At 47.9% G+C, this 19,833-nt stretch overlaps 1 protein-coding gene across 10 annotated transcripts in view; it reads right to left on the reverse strand.

Annotated features, from left to right (window-relative positions):
• Positions 1-19,833, reverse strand: part of TEAD1 (TEA domain transcription factor 1) — a 269,913-nt gene that overhangs the window by 177,175 nt on the left and 72,905 nt on the right. For all 10 annotated transcript variants that reach the window (XM_040456839.1, XM_040456831.1, XM_040456829.1 and 7 more), the window contains exon 2: positions 6,365-6,620. In XM_040456839.1, the coding sequence (XP_040312773.1) occupies positions 6,365-6,521 (157 nt within the window). In that variant the 5' untranslated portion in view covers positions 6,522-6,620. The remainder of the gene's footprint in view (positions 1-6,364; positions 6,621-19,833) is intronic.

The raw sequence follows: 19,833 nt of genomic DNA on the forward strand, positions 1-19,833 counted from the left end.
AATGATAGAAATGGTCGATGAACACATATTTCACATGTTGTGTGAAGCATAGTATATGCTGCAGTCTTGTAATAAAGTAATCTAGAGTAAAGAAAATTATTTTGGGGGCACCTGGGTGGCTCAGTTGGTTAAGTGTCCAACTTTTGACATTGGCTCAGGTCATGATCTCATGGTAGTGGGATCGAGCCCCGTGTCAGGCTCCACATCAAGTGTGGAGCCTGCTTGGGATTCTCTCTCTCCCACTCTGCCCCTCCCACCCTCTCAAAATAAGGAAATATTTTTTAGACACAAACTTATTTTTAAAATCATAAGGGAGAGAACATACACTTACAATACTGCACCACATTTATCTTAAAAAGCCTGTATAGAGCGGGTCTGCACAGTTCAAGCCCTTGTTGCTCAAGGATCAACTGTAGTTAATTGTATAAAGTGGCTTGCTTTCAGATGTCAGCTCCACCACTTATCTACTATGTGACCTTGAGCAATCGATTTGACCTTGGGCCTCAACTTCCTCAGCTGTCAAGTACCTGTATCGCTGGGTTGTCACGAGGAATAAACAAGACAACACATTCTCAAACAAAAAGAAAGTGTCTAGGGAGGCCTGGGTGGCTCCATCAGTTAAATGTCTGACTTCAGCTCAGGTCATGATCTCAGGATTCGTGAACTCGAGGCCCGCGTCGGGCTCTGTGCTGACAGCTCGGAGCCTGGAGCCTGCTTCGGATTCCGTATCTCCCTCTCTCTTTGCCCCTCCCGTGCTCATGCTGTGTGTCTCTCTCTTGATAATAAATAAACGTTAAAAAAAATTTTTTTTTTTTTAAAACAAAAAAACTTCCCAGCCAAAACGCTGCTGATGACGCTGGCTTTGCTTTTCTCACAGGAACCAAAGTCTTTCAAAATCCTCTACTACTCACGTGTTCTGAGGAGTCCAGAATTAACCCTCATTCTACCACTGGGCCCACCTGGGCAGAAATCCTTCCTCCCTCTTGCATTAGCATCCGCCAGCACCTAGCAAAAACCAGGATTTCTTCTTCCTCATCTAGGAAGACCGTTAAATATACAAACCTTTCTCTCTCTTTTTTCCCCCCTGCCTTCTCTTCTCCCTTTCTTTCTAGCCAGTGCCTCTACCAGCAGAGGCCCTCTGGGCTCAGGATTACTCACCAACCTTTCTCTGTTTTCAATGAGAATTCAGGTATGCATGTATTGGACAAACATCACTGATAGCTTCTATGTCTGACAAGGCAGTCAGGGTGGGGTCCTTGCCTTACGGGGCTTCTAGTCTGTTCTCAGGGCACAGTTCTTTGTGCTTCCCATTTGTGGCCAACTCACTTGAAATAATACCCTGAATCACAGGTCAGACAGAAAGAGGAAATCAAAGATGCCACATGATGTCCAGGTGCAGAAAAACAAGTTCACCTCAGGCCCCGAGCGTCACTTTTCCAAGTGGCCTGGAGATCCCACAGGGCTTGGATTTTATAGCCATTTCCACATCGAGGCCTCTGGGGCCTACAGGCACAGGCCACTTTCCTGGTCTTGAAAGGGGATGTTCCTGCATTTTCCCAACCAGCTCTCGAAACCAGGAGGACCACAGATTTTAGTCTCTGCCTAACCGGCTAATGCTCACCCATTCTGACATCCCCTGCTGTCACCTCACTACAAGTGCCCCCCTCCCTTTTCTGTCAGTGCCTTTGTGAAGTAGGCAGGGGCCCCTTCCATGTCCAGTGCTCCGCCAGCTGGCAGGGTTCAGCTTGAACAACTGGAGAGGACTGGCCCACAGGGGTCTTCCTTCTCACCCCCTCAAACTTCTGTCATCCTCACAGTTCTTCTCTCTAGGACTAACCAGTAGGTCTGGCATCCCAGCAAGAAAGGGGCCATCCATGGAGCTGTCCCTAGGTGAGGACCCCCAAGACATTTGCTCATAAAAGGAGAAAGCCATTGCCTAGCAATTGGCTCTGTCCAGGCCGCCTGTAGGATCCCAGGGCACCAGAATCTTCCAGACAGCTTCCTGGCCACCATCATGGCCAGCCTTGTGATCTAGGATCCTCCCTGCTGCGTTATTTGAGAAGCTTTCCTCCTGCCAGCATTGGGCCAGGTGCCCTGGACGTTGGTGGCCAAGAACAGGCTTCAAAAGGCTAAGTGGAAGGTGACCATCTTCAAAGGGTCCTCAGACTTCCCAGAAAGCTCTGGCACACAGCCCTGACCTCAGGTCAGTGTTTCCTGCACATGAACTTGTGACGGCTCCGTGAGGGCAGGGATCGTGTCTGTCTGGTTCACTGCTGTATCCCTGACAACCCCCGGCACCCGGCTGGAATACAGGCGGCGCTCAATACTGATCTGTTGAATTAACACATAATGACCTCCACCAAGCAAGGAATGAAAGCACGTGAAAAGAGCCCAGGTCTGGGGGTCAGACAGACCTGGATTTGAAACCTTCTGGCTGTACCATTTACACTAGTCATGTGCTTTCTCGTCGACACAGTGGGGATCAGAATATCCACCTCAAAATGTCATTGGGAGCAGTAGATGGAAAGCGTATGGAAAGCCTTTAGCCCAGCTCATGGCAGACAGCACTTTTCGTTTTCCGTTCACAAACACTTCCATAGCTCTCACCGGATGCCGGACACCGTCCAAACGTGGCAGGGGGAATCCCAGATCACAATTAGTTTGTTTAAGTCTTGTAACAGTCCCACAAAGTAGGATCCATTTAAATCCCTTTTGCGGTTGTGGAAACGAAGGCACCAGGAGGAAAAGCAACTTGCCCAAAGTCTGATATCTAGAAGAGGCAGGGCCAAGCCTCCTATCAATTCCAAAGTCCAAAATTTTAAGTGCTGCACTCTTCGGTCTTTAAAGCAATCAGTGGAGGAATGTTAGCTGCTGTCCCTACCCTGGTTTGATTATAGGAGATAACGGGACCACAGTGCTAGACTAGGGTTTTCAGCTGCAAAACAAACACATCTGGGTATCCCTGTGGTTCACGGCTTTGTTTTAAAAACTAATGGCCTGTTCCCGTGAAATCTAATCTCAGACCAGTTTGCTGATCAAAACCTTCTATCCCATTGTGTCCTCTTGCTATCTCCTCTCCAACTATCTACCAGAAAAAGAGACACTCAGCTACATAAAAATAGGAAACACAGAGAGAGAGAGAGAGAGTGTGAGCTTGCAGAGAGGCCTCAATCTCCTAACTATCCCTAAGGACAGGTGCCCACACAGAGGGGCCCAAGGCAGAAAAGCAGTCTGTCCACGTGGAGGCCAATCACATCAAGTCTCAGCTTCCCCACAGACCCAGGCAGCAGAGGAAGAATCAAGCCATCTCTTCTAATGGCCCAAACCTCCTCATAAAGAAAGCTTTCCATTTTTCCCCTCTATAAGACTGCATTTTCCCTATTGCCGACCACGGAGGAAATGTCATTACCAAAATAAATCAGCGCTGCACTTGACCTTCCTTCTCAAATGGCTCAGTATTAGTGACATCACAATGCACTCTACGAATGCTCAGAAATATTGGAAAAACCCCCTCAAGTCAAAAACACTTGGTATTTCACTAAAAAGCATTAGATTATTTTGATTTTATTCCACGGAATCTAAAATGCTTTCAATGTTTCCATTTTCAAAATGCTCAAAAGAAAAAGAACGCTCTTAGGACCTTAGGACACTTCGACTCTGGGTCTGGTGTGTGCCTGGTTCATGTATGGTAAGATGGGGAACAAGCCAGAAGCCAGGGAACAGTACCTCTGGCCCCACACTGCTCACTGACACAATCCACAATCCCCGAGTGGCGGAGGCCTCACTGTGGAGGTTCCCACGTCTAACTTCTCTTACCCTCAAAGTCACAGGGGAATCTGCAGCAGCCCTCCTGAGGGATGTCGTCTGCACCTCTCGAGTCCCTGCTAACTCCATGTGTCCCTTTCAAATTCCCAGTCAGAGCACCACCCCTCCATGCTGGCCACCGAGAGGGGGTTGAGGGCATGGGTTCAAGACCACCGCAGCAAATGCATTTCCTGCACCACCACCCCCATCCGGACACGTGACCCCGCAGCAGTTGTAATTCCTAATGCTGCTTGCTCGAAAGACCTCCCCATTTTAAATCAGCTTGGTCGCTACTAACACAGTAAGTCGGTGGAATGTTGGTTTAAGGAAAGAAAGAATCCACACATCAAGAACAAGTGCTCTCATACTGATCACTCTTACTGAGGTACAAAGTCCCGGCATCACCAAACGTACAAGTCTCAGGGACCCATAGACATCAATCACTTTAATTGACTCTTTTTCCTTTCCGCGGGGGAGAAAACGGAGATTCAGGCAGAAGGCAAATCTGTCCGCGGGTGGTAAAGGACTCCAATCCAAAACTTCTTGGTTATTTTTCCATATTCAGCCCAGTGCCTCGGACACCCCATGACCACCAACAAGAGCACTTAACACACGGATTTCCACAAAAAAATTGTTTCTGTGATGGTGTTATAGGCAGACTGGTTAAATCTACCAACGCTGCTACCTAAAAAGTAAAACCAACAGAGAAGAAAACACAATCGGGAGTAGACAAAATTAACTTTTGCTCTGAATTAAGTTCTCGGCCGCAAACCTCATTCCTAAAGCACAAGCACCTTTCCAGTATCCTCTGTGAGAAGAGAAGGGTAGTAGTTCCTACCGACCAGGATGTGCGATACTCGGCCGGTATTTTAGAGAACAACAATTTCTGGACTAACAAACTGGAGTTGTACAACGGAGAGCAGCCTGAAGCCGCCTTCACAACTAGTAATAAAATCAGCTTCAAAGGAGGCGGAAGGATTAAAGTACTTTCCTCTGCCTTTAAAATGGGGGGCGGGGGTGCATTTTTAGGTATGAAGACAAGACCCTGCAAGCATATCCCCAGGCTGAGGAAGGGTAGCCCAGGAAAGACACACACACACAGACACACACACACAGACACACACACACAGACACACACACACACACAGAAAACAGACAGCCCTGAAACTTTCTACCCACAGCAGCTGATATGTTTCACCCTGAGTCCATTTCACCAATGGACACAAAGAAGTTTCTCTGGCTACAAAGGATCACAGGAGAGCATAAAACAAATGAAGGCTTGGGCTCTCTCCCCTGTGTGTGTGACACTGACAGGCTGGAGACTCCAAGGCTGCAGAAAGCAAAATTTCCCTTGTTTCCATTACATCATCCAAGTTGGAGAAGGGGAGGGCAGGGAACACAGCTGGTAGCAGCTGCACCACCATCTGCCTTCTCCTTAGCCGCGTGTGCTAGTTTGAGCAGCAGCCTCCTACGGCCCCAGATAGACGAGGCGCAGGATTAAAGGTACAACACCCTATTATGGAAGAGCTTTCAAATTATTTAGAAATAAATCACTTCCATGATAAGTTAACAACCTCAGGTAGGCTGCTGGGCCGGTTCTCTTGGAGGTTCGGCGATTTGATTGCGTCTCTTTAGACTCTTTAGCACAAGCTCTGTCAACTCAACGTGCCCAATGAGACAGGCAGAACGTGCAGGCAACCACCTGCCATCTGCTTCCCAAAAGGTGAGCAAGCTCAGATCTGCAGCTGGAAGCACTCAGGGAAGGACCAGGGAACATTCAACCCCAGCACACAAGCCCCAGACTAGTGGATGGGTGCTTGCTGCGGCCCTTGGCACCCCAAGCCATTTGGTTAACCAGTCTTCCCTTCGCGGGCACTCCTGAAGTTTCCTATAAAACGCACTGCTAAGCGTCCCCTTGCGGAAGGGGAGGCTGGTGAAAGCCTGGGGGCTAACACCTCGTCTGGCCATTCAACTGCAAACTGGCAACACAGCAGTTAAGATTGAGGTCTGAAGGTCTGAGCAAGCCACATACATGTCTGACTGGCCTATGCAGGGTTGTGCTTAAAAAACAAAAATGCCAGCTTTTAAAAATGAGTAGATTTCATGTATCAACATCTATATTGCTAGCTCTTCCTGGGGGGAGGGAGTGTGGGGGGCGGGAATCAAGAGATCTGGTAGCACCAAGTCCCGTTTCCACGTGACACCAGTCAATTACCGGGAGCCAATACGCGGCAGGCTTCCGTGAGACTGGCCACGTGCTCCTAAGAACTAGCCCCGACACATGGGGGTCTGTGCGTGTCACTGCGACTGTGCTCCAACCTGGACCTTGAGAGCTTTTGTTATAATGCTGCTGAGCATGTAGAAGGACAAGAAAACCCCAGAGAATGATTTCCCGACGGCCCTTTATGGACTCTTCTGGTTAGTTGAGATTTAGTCCCTTGATGGCCAACTAAAATCCACAAAGATCATCGAACCCAAGCCAGTGAATGGATCTCAGGACGAGGCTAGCGACAATCGTCCCTTATTACAAAAGCACATTGTAGCATTCCAGACCACTTACCATACATCTTGCCTTCGTCTGATAAGATGATTTTCCTCCTCCCACATGGCGGATAGATAGCCAAGGCTTCCTGAAAGCTCTGCTCAATGTCAGGGCTCCAGACCCCTTCCGCATCATTGTCAATCGGCTTATCTGCAGAGTCGCTCATCCTTTCCATGTTTTCGGCAGGGCTCTCACTGCCGCTCCAGCTGCTGGGCTCAATTTTGGCGGTTGGATTTTCCAAGCCGGAGCCTGGAGCCTTTTCAAGAAAATAAACCTAAGAGAGAAATGAAAAGATAGCATAAGGACGAGGTAATGACCAACATACTGCTCTCACTAGTTCTATTACCCGTTCTTCAGTCACTGGCTTTGCTCGAAAAATAAGTCCTAGCAGAGAACACGGAATCCAGGGGTCCAGGCGGCTTTTGTTCTTTATGGATCATGTTAAACACTCATACGCAAACGCGATGGCAGGCAGAAACTGGATAGTCTTCACAGATGTGAGAACAGTACTCACTCGGAGTTACAAGTTCACAGTGAATCCTGCAAAAACCTCTGACTGAATGCCTCCAATCTACCAGGAGCACTTTACTCAAGGATAATCCAATGTCCACGGCAAAACAAGTGGTTCAAAAGGAAATAAAGTAAGACAAAAGATGTCTGCCTCACTGTGGCAAGTGGCATGAGAACTCAAAAATGTCAAATCAGCCCAGTCAGTGTGTCACTGAGATCGCCAGAATGCAAGACGGTGGCAGGAGGGAGGAAGGAGGAGATTACTGTCATCCTAAATACTCATTCCACTAAAACCAATGCCAACTGCCCTGTATCTGCTTCTGTACAGCATTTCTCTGCGGGGCTTTTGCCCTATACGCTCAGCTCACTTGGCCTCTCTCAGCTTCTAGACTGTAACCCTGCAGCAGGGACCAAGACGCCCCTGCCCTCGCCTCCCCTGCGACCTCAACAAGTGGCCTGCACATTTGCAGAAATGTTTTTACACCTACACGGGGCACTTCATCTGGTAGCCTGCTTGGAATTTCTGATCACATGAGAACCATAGGGAGTCTTTTCATTTATTCTTCTGTAGCACTGAAGATTACAGAAGCACCAGAAATTTTTCTCAAAGATTTATTCCCCTTAAATTATGCATGTAACCTATGGTCATAATGGGATAAGCTTTCCAAACAAACGTCAAACTGGCACAAACACCAATGTGAAAATGATCTAATCCAGTACCCCCTGCCGTCTGCACACTAACATATCGATATTCCTTTGTCGAAGAGGCATCAGATCATCAATTCAAAGGCTTCCCCAAAAGGGAAGAAGAAATGCGCCTGGGGATGGATCGAAGAAGGGAGGCACAGGACCGGAGCAGGGACAGCTCGGTGTGACCACCATCCCATCCACCTCCACACCTCAAGTCCACACGATATTACAACAGAGGCGGCCAGAGGGGCAGCAGATGCCGGTGGCCCCACCAGGCGCAGGGGACCTGTTCGGCGTTCCGGGGCAGTCCCCTGAGAGCAAGCAACCTGTCTTCTTTCCTTCTCGCTCCCAACTGCATCCCCTCTCACCTGCCCTCCCCCAGCTGCATAGATCAACAGATCCCAGGTGCAGAAACTCAGGGGCATGTGAACATGACACAATTAATGGTGTAACTGGTGGGTGCATTTGGCTTCTTAGCCTGACAGCTTTTTGGATCTAGCAGCACCTGGATAAAAGAAACCCTCAGGTTGTCTGCCTTTAAATGCTGCCATTGACCCATCACTCAAGGAGCTTGTCAGCAAAATATCTACCACGTCTTACCAACACGTGTGCGTTAACACAGGACTTTAAAACCTGCCAAACGTTGAGGCATAAACTCTGCCACAAGAAAAGGTCTTGTGATTGACCTGCAGATGAACTCCATGATGCCTCCAGTGTGGGCTTTTCGAATTCTCAAATTATTATATTTTTTTTGGTTGGGATTTAGGAGTCTTACAAAACTCAGGCTGACCTGTACTACTCTACCCAACAGTCGCTTCCACCTCCAAAGCACTTTCTCGGAAGAAGTAGGAGAATATGAGCAAACATTTTGAGGTAGCGGCCAGCCCGCCTTCTCCTTCTCTACCTGACCCCAAAATAGAACAAAACAAAACGAACGGCACAAAAAAACACAGGCCAGTCCCTCCGGGCTCTGGGCAGCTCCCAGCAGTATGAATTCACTGCAGGGAGCCTCACCGTAGGATGAACAGGTGATGTGCCCAGCATGCAACCACGATGGTGGAGGGATAGAATCCAGGACAGTGAGGGCCTGCTGAGGGACCGGGGAGCGTGACTTGCCTAAGGAGAACACCACCATGTGAGTGAGAGCCACAGAGTCTCCAGGCCAAAATACAGCGACACCCCCTGATCCTATGCTTGACATCTTCTCTAACTCTTCCATCAGCTGGTCACGCGGTCTGCACTTGAACATCCCCAATGGCAAGGAACCCACTCCCTCCCCAATACCACTTCCTTTGTACTGATGTGCTGAGATTCTTCCATCTGGGAGGCTAAAACCCAGTTAACTTCTACCTATTCATCCCCTGAGGGTCTATCCCTCAAGGGACAGAAATGGAGCAACCCTCCCCCCCCCCCAACAAACACCCATTGAGGTATGGCTGGAACAGCCCCCAGCCTCCTGATTACGTTCCAGACTAGGCATAATTCACATTGTCCCTCTGCCCAGCCCTCATAAATGCATCCCAGTTTGTCCACAACCCTTCATAAATGACACTCAGATTCATAAACCTATGATTCATAAAACCTCCAAGCTCCCAAGTGCTGCTCCTGAATTTCCTCTCTTGTGCAACTGGCTTCGGAGCTAAAAACGGGAGTTTATATTTATTCCTATTAAATTCCATTATTTTTACCCTTAGGGCATGGCTCAAAGCTGGTAAGATCTTTCTGAATCATAACCGTCAAGCTCAGTGTCCGTAGACATTGAACAACCTCTAAGAGTTGCCACATGGGAAGGGTGTAGACCCATTCTGTAGAAGTTCCAAAGAAGATTCTGGCTCAACGTACGGAAAATTTTCCAGCTAGTTGAACTGTTCCACAAGGAGGGAAGTGCCGTAAAGACAGGCAGCAGAGTCGGGCGGACAACCCCTTCAAGTTACCTCTAAAGCTAAAACTCCCTAGTCCTTGGTTAGGGCATGCAACATTAGCTAGCATTAACTGACCCATCCACTTAGTCAATACAGGCAGCGCTCTAAATGCTCTCAGGTTTTTATTCATTTACTGCAAAGGGAAGAACGCTGTGTCCAGGCTCTTGCAATTTGGTCAACCGGAGCTCAGCAGGATGGAATTACCTACTCTGGACAAGGGCCAGAACATAGCCCCAGAAGCTACCACATACATAATCCACAGAGTTCTACAGGCCCTTGGTTTTACAACCCAATTGTAAGATGAGGCCCTGTCTGGGCAGAGAGTTTCCGATCACAAGACTGGGGCTGGCTGAGAAAAGCTCCCATACTGGATACCGAAATAACCATCCTGGCATTCTATCCCTCAGGTCCCTTCCAGCCCAGCTCAAAATCCACCTCATCCTGGAAGCGTGTGTCCAGTGGCTCTGCGAGTGTCAGTCACACATTAGGAATATCCTAAGCATGTGTGGAATCGGTAAACTACCACACAATCTACGTGGCCCCTGAATGTATAGCAGCAAATGCCCGCTTATTACCAACAACAAGCTCTAGTCAAATGAGTTGAGCAGAGAGTATCTGTGCCAGGGCTTACATCCTCACCAGCTCATACATCCTTTGAGCAAGGGAGTCAACTTTCACTCAACTCAGGAAATGAAGAAAAGCCCAGGATGGGGGGCTGGAGAGGGAACACGTGGTATTAAGACTCAACCTGACCTGGCTTGTAAACCTGGCTCATCCACCAGCCACAACACCCAGACTAAATTAGTTCATCTCGTAGAAGCTCAGGGTTTAACCTACAAATGGACATAAATTTAAGTTCAATCCCAACACAGAAAAATCATGAAGGGATAGAAGGACTCTACTCCCGCAGGACTGTTGTAGAGACTTAGGGAGATATATTGTGTACCATGTAGCCTCTGTGTGCCTCCGTTTCCATCATTAACACTTTTCTAAAAGCTCATTTTGTTCCTAAAAGTCTCCTTGGCCACACTATAATAAATGTTACCCAGGACCTAAATATTCCTGTTAACTGCCCCAACAGCTACACTCCCTAAATGGACCGTTCTTCCATAATTACCCACTGACACTTCAAGAAAGGTGATAGGATTACAGTGAAGTGATAGCATATATACAGTTAACTAATTCACATTTTAATCTAAAAGTGTGGGCAAAGAAAGGGGTGAGACAGTCAAATGCAGGTGCTTCTGACATTGACTCCATTCAAGGGACGTATTCACAAGGGTATGACCTAGGGCACAGTATTCTGTTGCTCCCTGTATCTTAATTTCTATGGGTCTCTCATAATGTAAGCACGTCACCCCCTTACAGGTGATTTAAGAGCTCTTAAATAAAGGGGTTAGTTTTAAATAACCCTCCTGATTAATGAAACGCCACTGAACATGAGGGTCACAAAAATCCATACAGCTTCTGTTAGGCAATGTCTCAGTACTCTACGAGGCAACCAGAAAAAGGATGGATTGGGCATTAGGACTCTATCTCCACCTGAGTAACCCAGGAAGACAGGGCACTGGTCAACCCCCATGTACATCAGTTTCCGTCATTAACACTGAAGGCCAACTAAGGCCAACACAACACTACCTTGTGTTCCCATCGACTCTACCTATAATAAAACTTGGTAAGTTGATTTGTTATTGCACCCCAGCGATCCTCCAATCTCCTTGAGGGCAGGGACTTTTACACTCATCACGGGATCCCCAGTGCTAGCACAGTATGTGGAATAATGCTCAGTGAAAGAATGAACCAACAACCGGATGACGTGAACATTCTTTGACATCAATGTGAATGAACTTATCACCCAAGCTTTCCACATGAAGGGCGAGAGCTTTGGTCCCTTTCCCATCCCTCACCCTGATCTGGTCAAGGTTCTAAGGAGAAGAGTCCCAGAGAAAATCACCCAATTTCGAAGATGTAAGAGAACAGACTTAAGACAGGCACAGTTGAGATAGACAAGAGTTGACTATCTAACCCAATTTATTAATTATTAATCACAATTACTGACAACTGACTGCCCTTCTGTGTTAAAGACACAAATATGGTTTGGGTCCTCTAGAAGGTAAACTCCTGCTTCGATGAACAAACATTATTTTGAGTGGAATGGAAATTTCTGAGATACAATATTTTACCCTCTCTCATTCTCTTTTCTTCTGGCCCCTAGAGAAGATAGAACCAGACAACAGCAGCTATGAGAAAAGTCATAAGAGAGGCAAAGTGGCGAGGATGTGAAGGCCAGAACCCAAGAGGTGGCCAAGGAAGAAATCTGAAGAAATGAAAAATGGTAACAAAGCAAATTTGAGTGAGCGGGTGAATGAAAAAGGAACATTAAGGAGTGGCACTGAAAGGAATGCTAAGGAAGATTTCTATGAGTTCAGAAGAATGTGGACGTAGGCAAAGCTGAGAGCCATTTAAAGAAAGAGAATCACTCTTGGTCACTGTGATCTTAGTGACAGCCCAGATTTTCCTCATAAGAGAAAAGCTGCCCTCCAATAAAAGACTAGGAAAAAAAGATTCTTTACTTCCAAAGTGAACTGGTACCTCAAATCCAAATTCAACCTTCTCCCAATGAACCACGTTTCAAGCACAATGCCAGAAGCTCTGACCTACAGTATCTTATTTCATCACTGCCCTACTCCTATCGGGTATTATCTCCACCTTATGAGGTCCAGAGACCTAACTAAGTTGACTAAAGTCCTATATTAATGAAAATCTGAATCCAGGAGTCATTTTGCCAGACACAGCGCACCTTCCCTGGGAATATCAGACTCAACTACACCTTCACTAGACAGTGAGTTGGAGGCTGGATTTCCAAGGGAGAGAATGTAGGCAGTGCCGAAGGCTCAGCCCTGTCTCCAACTGACACCTGCAAGCACAGTCTAATTAATTCCTAATGAGTGGTGATGATACTGACTCACCTCCCCAGGTAGTTGGTAGGAATGTCAGGCACTCATGATGGTTCATCACTTTGCATACGTAAGGTGGGACAAGTTACTAGTTTCCCATCATTGTAGACACTAGCCAAACCTGCCAACAAGTAGCCCGAGAAATGCAAGCGAAGCCTGACAGACTGGATTTTGGAGGCAACCTCCAGAGACATGGAGCTGCAGAACGTTAAGTCCTTGTCTGAGCAGAACGTTCAGGAAATGACAACGCTAAGAACATAAAGCCATTAGCAGCCAGTGAGCCTTGGTGTCATAGACTTCAACTGCCAACAGATGCTAATTTCAGCAGGAAGGAGTGGATAATTACTCCTTCTCATTTGCAAACATCACTTCCATATCAACAGGATCCGTCAACAAGCCAATGCCTCTTCACCAAGACCACGATGCTGAGCACCCCACGGGAGGACTTTAGCATTACCCTCCTGAGTTTCTCTGATTAATTCTCCGGCTCCATCAGCCCCAAGTACCTGCCCAGGTGACAGTTCAAGAAAGGCTTCGATGGACTTCATGCCATGCAGCTCTGTATTACCAGCCTTTAGTGGCATCACCTTTCCCATCCCCTTAAGTAATCTGTTAGCCAGTGAGAACGGAAATTCTTTTTTTTTTTCCAATATATGAAGTTTATTGTCAAATTGGTTTCCATACAACACCCAGTGCGCATCGAAAAAGGTGCCCTCCTCAATACCCATCACCACCCTCCCCTCCCTCCCACCCCCCATCAACCCTCAGTTTGGAGAACAGAAATTCTTGCCTCTCCCTTTCTCCTCCCGCCACTACCAGTCAAACGAATCACTGCTCTGTTTCATCCCAAGACACCTTCAAAAGGAACTAGGCCACAGACCTAAAGCCAAGCAGTCTATCCAATCTGAGCATTCCAAAGTGAAAACCTGACATCAAGACAGTGCACTCATATGCGAGGCAGGAGCTGGATGGCATGGTCCACAGCCTGAGCCATGGGGCCCCAGGAGGTCGACTACTTAACACATTTCAAAGGCAGAAACAGAAGTTTCTTTCCTGCTTTAAGAGAAAAAAAAATGCCTCAAGAGTTAGCTTTTAAGTAGCGCTCAGTGAGCATTCAAAAGGAAAATTCTTACGACCTTTCCCAGGGGTAACAGTCCAAGAAAACCCTTCGATTCCCATAGGTCGGTAAAGTGAACATATATTTGAGGTGGACAGAGCAATCCCAGTGATTCTTTTTTTTTTTAATTTTTTTATTACATTTATTTATTTTTGAGAGACAGAGTGAGACAGAGCGCGAGTAGGGGAGGGGCAGAGAGAGAAGGTGACACAGAATCCAAAGCAGGCTCCAGGCTCCGAGCTGTCAGCACAGAGCCCGACGCGCAGCTCGAACTCACGAACCGTGAGACCATGACCTGAGCCGAAGTCGGACACTTAACCGACTGAGCCACCCAGGCGCCCCCGCAACAATTCTTTAAAACAAAGAAAACAAACACCACAAAAAGAATATTCCTTAGTCACTAAGTTACAGATACTATTACTTTCTTAGTTGGTGAGGTTCACCATCAGATTACTGTGATGCCTTCTCGTTTTAAATGGCAATGAATACAAATTAAAAAAAAAAAAATCAAAAGGAGACAGTTTGTATTTTAAAAGAAACCAACACAGCAGGGAGGTACATACGCTGTGCTTGGTCAAACCCGATGGCGAGCATTTCAAACGGCCCATCTCAGTCTCATACCAGGAAGAGTGCCTACAAATGAGCCTCGTACAAGCAGAGTGCTGCGCCCTGGGTGGCAAGTCTGTAGGTCACAACTGGGGTGTCACCCTTCTTACAAAAGGCCATGGGGACGCAGTGTTACACAGCTTGCTGCCAGCCAACTTAATGATATGTTGGCTCTGGGCTGACTGAGTCCCAACAGCTGACCTGCCCAGATGCAGTTCCTCTGGCTGATGTGGAGTTCGAATTCTACTGCATCATCAGGAACAGCCCTCCCTAGTCCACCTACAGAAATGGTCCCGGGCCACCTTCTCCAGCTCCTATGACTTAGGGTGCTTCTCTCATTCCAGCAGAGCCCATGTCTACCCAGGATCATTTACACAGTATGCAAGGAGACAGAAGGACTGGGTAAATCCACAGTTCCCTTCTGATTGGGCCAGAAGTCCATCAACAAGAACAACTGAACAAAGCTGGCATTTCAGAGTGCTGAACTGTGGGGGCGCCTGGGTGGCTCAGTTGGTAAAGCGTCCAACTTCGGCTCGGGTCATGATCTCACAGTTCCTGAGTTCCAGCCCCGCGTCGATCTCTCTGCTGTCAGCACATAACCCCTGCTTTGGATCCTCCGTCCCCCTCTCTCTCTGCCCTTTTGCTGCTGGTTCTATCTCCAAACAAATCAATAAACTTTAAAGTGCTGAACTGTGAAGTCCAAGCTCTGCTCCAGTTCTTGTACGGGGTACGCTGGCATTGAAATGCTCTCTAAAGATCCAACAGACCCCTATGGACCTCCTCAGTACTCACAATGTAAGATCCAAACTCTGGGCTCCAGAAAAAAAAACTACTCTTCCCTGTCACCTTCAGGAAACCAAGGACACAATTCAACACAACACATGTTGTCCTTTTCCAGCCCCTCAACCATCAAAAATCAGGATATCCCTTTTTTGTGGGGGTGTTGGGTCTGGCCAATCCACTTTTCAATAGCCATTTCGAAGGGATCTAAGCATACAGATCCTCATCCCAAATCATACGGGAGTATCTGGAGCCCAAAACACAATCCTGAAACTCCCTGGAAGCAGAAATTGAGCCCCTGAGCCCTCTAGGACCTCGGACAGTGGCATGTGGCATTAGGGGACTGCATAAAAGCGGAACACGGCAGAAGGGCAGCTACAACTAACCTTTCTGATTCCACAGTTACGTTAGAGACAAGCGTATTCCAGGAGCTCTCGGTAAACTGCTTTTACCGAATTACGCTTTTATGCAGCGCCATCAGCATACAAAGGAACATCCCAAGAATTAGTCACTGGATTTACTCCAAGAAGGTGAAGGTGTCCTTCATCATATCTCACGGATTGCTCTTTACAGAGATCCCAAAGGTAAGTTCGATGACGAACAAGACAACGTGTGTTTGTCTGGTTTGGTTTTTCACGTTGTGGTCAACGGACTAGGCCTTGGCTTTACTCGCCAGCCGCAGACTGCCCTGAGCCACACCGGCAGGCCCCTCAGAGAAGCCACAGAGGTTGTTAGCAAGTTTAGTTTCATTCGCAGATCCACTACAGGGCCTTACCTCTACACCATCCCTTTCTTCTTTCCTGCATTTCCCTTTTAATTAATGCCATTTTACAGCCTTGCAAGCCGCCTTAAATTCATTCTGAACTCAAAGAGGGTAGAAACACAAAGCGGAAAGTACTTCTGTTTTCTCATAGCCCGCTCCCATGTCCCCCATCACGTGCCAGGCACTACAGAAACAGAGATAAATAAATATGCTACCCTCCCTGCCTTCAAGGAGCAGCCTTCCAGCTGGGAGACAGATATCGAAGTTCATAATCCTTCCTGACTTCAAGCCTCTCCTCTGGGAGGCTGTCCGACCCCTCCCTCATTTTCTGCCAGAAGCCGGGAAGGCCTTTGGCTCGCCAGGACAAATGAACTTGCCTCACTCACTGCACAGGAAGGATTTACGTGTCTGCCGCCTTTGCAGGTGTGTGAGATCTTTAAGGCTTAGGTCCGTGCCTTTAGTCATCTTCCTGCCCCTGGCATTTAACAGAACGCCTGGCACACAGTAACTCCTCCTCCAAAATGATGACTGAATGAAGGTCTAAAACAATGAGTCCATGGGTGAAGGAATGAATGAACAAGGAATGGATACAGGATGTCAGAGGCGGAATGAACCAAGTGCTATTGGGGCACAGATCCAGGAGCTGATCCCGTCTCTCGGGTCAACCAGAGGGTCACAGGAGGGGAGGTTCAGACTGCTGTGGAAGTCTAAACAGGACTTACCAGGCCAATTACAAGCAGGGTTCAGGGGGGCCCAAGAAGAGTGTCCGTGCATGGGATGTGCTGACAGAAGGGCAAAGCAAGAAAGCAGAAAGGCTGGAGCAGGGCTTAAAACACGAAGCTGAACCGGATCACACAGGGCCCCTCGCACACCGTGACCAAAGGGCTGGGCTATTGCATACAGCGGCTAACAAGAAAATACCAGCAACATCAGGAGTGTGCAAGCCACTCAGGAAGGGGTGTGTGTGTGTGTGTGTGTGTGTGTGTGTGTGTGCGCGCGCGCGCGCGTGCACGCACGAGTGTGTTATCTGCTTGGGAGAATAAAGGATGAAGAACAGATAATTTTATAAATTTGCAATCAGAATTTTTTAATCAAAAGCATTTTCAGTGTGGTCCAAGGCCAGAACAGTTCTCTAGGTAACTTCAAGTGTTCCATCCCTGAAGCATTCCAAATTCATAGAGGTGTTTTTAACGACAGTATAAACAGATGTGTTTGTTTAAACAGCCCAGAGCTACCAGATGAACTCCACTCGGATCTTCAATTACTGCTCATTAGACTTTGTCTTCAAGCACCCTGCATTATTCCCCTGGTCCCCAAAGAGGGCTGTGTGCCGACAGCACAGTCACCCCCAAACCAGCACGGGGACTAAGCTGCTGTGCTCACACAGACATACATCTGAGAATGGCCAACATGCAAACACCAGCTAATGCCCACAGGAATGAATGTATAATCTGACCGAAGACATACGACCAAAGACAACAGTGGACCCAAATGTCCGCTGGTCCCAGTGTTACTGACATAATGGAATCCCCACTCTTCAAATGAGAGACGCAATGTGCCATGTAATGAGGACACAGTGATGGAGCAGCTGCAAAACAGGTCTTCTACTGAGAGGGATGCAAATTCAGAGACCAATTAAAGCCCCACCCTTGCCCACATCCCTATCCTCCAAATGTAAACCTGGTCCTTGCCTCACACCCAGTTCAACTTCAGCAGGAGCACTAGTCTTGGCACTCTGGCTGGAAACTGGCTCAGGCAGGATAAGCGAGTATTCCCCCTTTAGACAATAAGCCACTCATTCAAAAAAGTCAGATGCTACGTGAGCACCTACTGTGTGCACAGCACCAACCAGCTCTAAGCATGCAAGCGGTCCACAAACACTTCAAGGACACACAGCGGGACAAGACCCCCAGGCAACGAGAAGCACAGACTGAGAAAGGCTGAGGCACCCAATTCTGGAATCCGGCCTCCCTGTGCCTTCACTTCCGCGTGGCCCAGGAGGCTCTGAAAGAGGGCGTGCCACCAGACTCCTGCCTCCCCCTCCCACCCTGCCAGCGAGTCCCCAGTACCAAGTAAAGGAGGCAAAAGGCCAGAAATGGATTCAGTCTACATTTCTGCAGCTCCCCAACACACACTCATACACACACACACCCAAGGATTTCTTCTTTCTTCAGAAGAAAATTAAGGGGGCTGGGCTTATATTTCTGTCCAGGATCTCTTCTTCTTCCAACACAATCTGCTACCCTGATAGAGGAACACGGAACGCCGGCCTTCAACTCCTCTCCTCGAACCCGAATCCACTGCGGATTCCACCTGTGGAATGGCACTACAGCCCTCCCTCTGTCTCGGGCTCTCCCTTTCTCCAACGTTCATGGTGTTGATTCCCCATCAGTCCAACTGACTGATGTGGATGGATTCAGCATGCAGGATTCGCCTAAACGGCCCAAAAGCAAGCCAAACAAACCCAAACCCTCACATACGCACAGACCGGGCCGACTGGGTGCTGACACCTTCGACGCCATGTCTCTGCACTGAGGGTCTGTCTCTAAAAGCAGCCAGGAAACCCGAAGAGATTTTCCAGGTCCTTGGTGAGGGGACCCAATCGCAGAGCCCCCTCAGAGAGGCTCCGCGACTCACGGGAGTACAGCACCCACGGCGGGGGCCACCATCCCACGCTCCCCCCACCCTTTCTGATGCAACTGAATCCCAAGAGTGTCCACTCAGCCCCCCAATCCCTCAGCTGCATGCCCTCCGCTCCCCTCCATCCCCTTCGACTCTGCTCTTGTGTCACGGCAGTTGCCTATGTCCCCAAACCGCTACCACTCCTGACAACCTGGTTCTGGCCGGCTCCCAGCTCTGGATATAGGTCGAGACGACATAGGCGGCTTCTTAAAAATATGATCCCAGCTCTGATGCCAGAAGTACTGAATCAGAGGCCCAGGAAATGTTTTGTTTGTTTTTTTTTTTTTTTACCAAGTCTCTCCTGTGCTCCCAAAATGCAAATATGACTTTCATCATATGCTCATTCAAAATCTTTCAGCAGATCCCCACCCACTCCAGAACCCAAGTGCATAACAGGGGCACCCGTGGCCTGAACCACCTAGCTGCAGCCTGCTCCCATTCCGACCACGTGACTGCTCCGTGGTGCCCAGATACGGCGGGCCGCCTGCTTCAATCCTTCCGCCACCTGGGTCCCTCTGCCCTGGTGCTTCCTTCACCAGCCGTTCTGCCTAATGAATACCTATTGGTCCTTTCAAGACCAAAACTACCAACCTCTCTCAATCTGCCTTAGCAGATGTCTCCACTCAGAGAAGTCACATCTGTGTCCCCAGAGCACCTCAAATAAACTTCCAACCCCCACACATGCATGCTTCACCATAATGTCTCTTAAGATACAGTCTCCCAGCTAATCGGTAAGTTCCTTGGCATTCCTATATCATCTCTCAACACCAGACAAGTTTCTGGAACTCCAAAAAAATGTCTGCTACATGTTTTCGTTCATGGGTACCCCTAGAGCTGCAGGGACTACACTGTGCATCTGGAGAGCCTATATATCTATATATCAAAGCAGTGAAATATATATAAAGAGTACCTAGGGTTTTGGAATACCAAAGAGTTTGAATTTTGAGTTCTCCACTTTTTAGCTGTGTCCCGGTGTTTTTATCCCCCTTCTGTGCCAATGAGAATTAGCACTACCTACCTGTTGTAAAGATGATGGGTGGATGTAAAGTACGGGTGTCTCAATCATCGGCAGTCATTACGTACGTTATTTATCATTATCTGCAGGCTTACAGATTAGTGGGTATGAGCACACACACATCTTAGAACTGTGGCTGACACACTGCAGGTTCTCAACGTAATTGCTGAACAAATGTATATAGCTCTAATGAATAATTACTGCTTATATATCTGTCTTGCCTGCTATACTACAGACATTTCATAAGCCAGGGACTCTGCCCCATTCATCTCTACACCTCATCCCCACCCCGGCTCAATAAATAATTGCCTGATTTAGTTTAACATAAAATATTAATACAGTTTTTATGACTATTAAGAAATTCATCCTTGTCTAAGGAGTCACAAAGACAGCCTCGGGCATACTCTAGACCAAACCCACAGAACAAAATTAAAAAGTCACTGGC

The sequence above is a fragment of the Herpailurus yagouaroundi genome, unplaced genomic scaffold (assembly GCF_014898765.1).
Source record: "Herpailurus yagouaroundi ecotype Mexico unplaced genomic scaffold, PumYag 218, whole genome shotgun sequence".
NCBI classification, from domain to species: domain Eukaryota; kingdom Metazoa; phylum Chordata; class Mammalia; order Carnivora; family Felidae; genus Herpailurus; species Herpailurus yagouaroundi.